The sequence below is a fragment of the Lygodium microphyllum genome, chromosome 17, assembly GCF_053477565.2.
Source record: "Lygodium microphyllum isolate KBCC chromosome 17, Lygodium_microphyllum_v1.1.10, whole genome shotgun sequence".
Lineage (NCBI taxonomy): Eukaryota > Viridiplantae > Streptophyta > Polypodiopsida > Schizaeales > Lygodiaceae > Lygodium > Lygodium microphyllum.
Genome location: NC_141151.1, coordinates 42,571,403 through 42,574,685, shown reverse-complemented (window position 1 = coordinate 42,574,685; position 3,283 = coordinate 42,571,403). Strand labels below are relative to the sequence as shown.

The 3,283-nt window shown below is 44.0% G+C and overlaps 1 protein-coding gene across 2 annotated transcripts; it reads right to left on the bottom strand.

Moving 5' to 3' along the window:
* Positions 1 to 231: 231 nt before the first annotated feature.
* On the bottom strand, positions 232 to 2,880 carry LOC148021830 (uncharacterized). Of its 2 annotated transcripts, none has more exons than XM_087697348.1 (2): positions 1,976 to 2,880; positions 232 to 1,826 (listed from the first exon to the last, which is right to left on the bottom strand). In XM_087697348.1, exons 1-2 carry the CDS (start codon positions 2,227 to 2,229, stop codon positions 1,790 to 1,792), a joined length of 291 nt encoding a protein of 96 aa, XP_087553474.1. In that variant the 5' UTR covers positions 2,230 to 2,880; the 3' UTR covers positions 232 to 1,789. The 2 variants fall into 2 exon arrangements, with proteins under 2 accessions (XP_087553474.1, XP_087553473.1); XM_087697347.1 differs by having other exon boundaries at positions 233 to 1,826; positions 1,976 to 2,803.
* Positions 2,881 to 3,283: the final 403 nt, after the last annotated feature.

Below are 3,283 nucleotides of genomic sequence, written 5' to 3'. Positions count from 1 at the left end.
GACCCATATATAGGGTTCTTCTATTTCTTTGTATTAGAGTTCTTTTGGCTTACACAACTAAGAAGAGGAAAACTGTTTTCAGCCTCCACCCTTGTGTGTATTCCCCCATTATGCAAGCAAGAAAGCTACAAGTGAGACTCCTTCCTTCTCTCCCACAATCTTGACACTAGAAACATAAGGGGATGTTATTGGAATCCAATTTTCGTTTGTCATAAGATTAACAATGTGATGCAACATATCTATTAAAAAAAAGTTGTTAAAGTCCTCGAGATCCACGAAGCAAGCCATGGATTTACTAGAGGTGGGAGTTAATGGTGGTATACTAGAAATCCATTGGAGCTGCGTAAGGGAGCTTTGATTGTGTACCAAGAGGCATCTTTTGTATGTTTTAATAACAAAATCAAGTATCATCATTTGAATGACCTCATCTCAAATCATATGGGTGATGTTACAAAAGGTATATGCAATCAAGGTGGGGTGTTGGCCAGGAATGACACCCAGCACGTTTATTTACATGCTTGATTGGCCTCATGGATCCAATCTGAAATCCTTGAGCAGGGCTCAGGATGAGGCCACAACGTTCTACAACCCACAAGATGTCCCATTATTCCAAGCATGACACCTACTTTGTACAATCCACAAGGTGTCCCGTTATTCAAAGCACAGCTTTCCCAAAATCAGCAGCACAAGTCGCAGTTCCTGAAAGCACTTCACACATCCATGCTTCTAATTCATCGTATCTAAACGTGGTAGATGAGTCCAGGCCTTCAAATCCCAAGTCAATGAATGTATCCCACTCTTCAGTACAAGCCCAAGTCTCTAAAGCATAATCCAAAGTATCCAAAGATTTACTGACTTGGTCTCCTACTGCGGCTGCATTAACTGGAGGTAAGTTGTTTTTCTCAGCTTCATCAGCTTGAACCTTCTTTCTTGAGCGCTTGCGTGCTGCTGCCCCAGCTTGAGCAATGCTGAGTTTAACCAGAGTATAGCCTTTACATTTGTAATAGAATTCTCCTTCTACAATAGAAAATGCATCCATAGTAAAAAGATTGTCATTGCTGATTTCAGAAGTGTTCCTCTTTTTGCCCTGCATTTTCTTATAGCTGAAATGCTTTCTACATGCCTCAGCAGTAACTTTTAAGGGGCCTTGTTGCGTCCAGTGATACTGGTCCTTTGTAGTTTGCTCTCTTTTCTGCTCAGGAGCATGAGAAACCAGCACCCATCCGCTGCATGTACAATCAGTGGGAATGCTTGCACTTCAGTTTGTACGTAAGCACATTTCACCTGTAGTAATGTTTCTGGTCTTGTTTGCATAGCATTCATGTACTGTCTTGTAGGAAAAACTTATGTTCAGTGCAGTATTCAATAGCCTCTGTTTGCCTCGGTGTTGAAGCACTTCCCCCATGGATGCTTGGTGTAAAAATCTTTCATTACTTTAATGCCCTTGGGTGGAATTCCAAACACTGCATAATTAATCAGTGCCTTAATAATGCCCTTGGGTGGAATTCCAAACCTTCAGAGGAGTCCCTTACAACTTCGACAGTTAGCTTCTGTACATAATCCTGTGCCAAACATGGTTAACCTATCAAAGAAGAAAACTTCCATGTATCACGTTCTTCCAAGTAACCCCGTCCTGGATGCCTTTAGAGTGTCAGGGTTCAGACTAAATAGCTGTATAGCAGCATGGTACCATGGAAAAGGATGAGGGGTGTCTTCTACTTAGTTAAACTCTGTTGCTAAGAGGATTGGCTAACTCAAAAAGCATCAAGCCCTGACAGCATGAATCAGATCAATCCTCCGTAAGGTAATGGAGTATAAGCTCGTGGCTGTGCAAGGGTAAGACTAGGATCAATTTCAGCATGTGACCAATAGTATTCAAAGGAAACATGACAGGCACAAATGCAAGAGGATCAAAGGGGTCTATCTTTATATACAGTGGGACATTGCACCAGGATGACAAAGCTCCAGGTTTTACCTCATCAGAAGAGCTGACCTGCGGCAGAGGTGTTGGTGCGGGCAAGATATTGCGAAGGGCAATGCGCTTCTGGCCTTCTTGGCAATGCCTCCACCCACAGAAGGGATGAGCACGGAAAGCCCCCGTGTGCACATCGACGTCAACAAAGACATGCCGCGTGCATTCGGAGTGGAGCTTACAGATCTGGCCAGGCGTGAGGCTGCCGTAGAAGGCTCTGAGCCATTCGAGGCAATGGCGGCGGGAGCACCAGGCATGGCGGGGGGAGGCGGAGGGCTTCGAACTGGCGCACCGACAACCCTAGGAGGAGATGAGCTTGCTCGGGCAGTGTGCGGGTTACCTGCTGAGGGGGAAACCTAGGACGGGGAAGGCCCTGGGGGCTGCTGCTTGCGATCCAGGGGCTATCAGAGTCAGGACTCCGTGCTGATGGCGGAGATGTTTCTGTCGAAGCCGGAGAGATTACACGCAACTTCCATTGTTAGGCGCTGTGCCTGCATGCTTCGCTTCCCTGTGCTTTTGGGCAAATCGGTCTAGCTATGGGAGAGAGCAACTCAGTTAGGATGATTGCACACCAATAGACACACACACACGCTTACACACACATCCCAAACGGGTGTCTCTCGGTTAAGTCGATCGAGATTGTGAGCAAAGGTTTCGGGTTCAACTTTTACATTCCGTACAATTATTTAGTAAGAAATGTTACAAGAGATATTTGAACCTAAGTTAGTGAGTTAATAAAATAAAAAGCTTACCATTGATTGACATAGAGAGAGAGAGAGAGAGAGAGAACTATGTGATCCAAGATTATAATGTGTACATTGTGTTGGTTTTTGAGTCCTTTCGACACATCAAATGTTCGTCGCTTAAGTTTTATTTTAAAAATGTAAGCCAATTGACTAAATTTATTATTTGCCAAATTCTCACTGAAAGTTGTCGAGCCATGCATAGCAACTAGGAGGATTCGAGCCTTCGATCGAAAGAAACTCACACACCAACCTTTACCAATTGGGCTATGCCTCATTGGCATGGTCACTTAGGTTGTTATGAGAGCCCTACTTAATCTCCCTCAGTAACCATTTTGCATTAATGAACAACGTTAGTATCTATGTATCTAATCTTCCTTGCACTTTGTGCTGCCTTGGAACAAAAGCTAAGATAGAGAGAAACACATGGGGGGGAGGAGGGGGGGGCTTGGTGATCAAGAATCAAGATTAAGGATTATAATGTGTGCATTGTGTAGGTTTTTAAGTCATTGTGACACATTAAATGTTAATCACTTAAGTTGTTATGAGAGGCCTAATTGATCTCCCT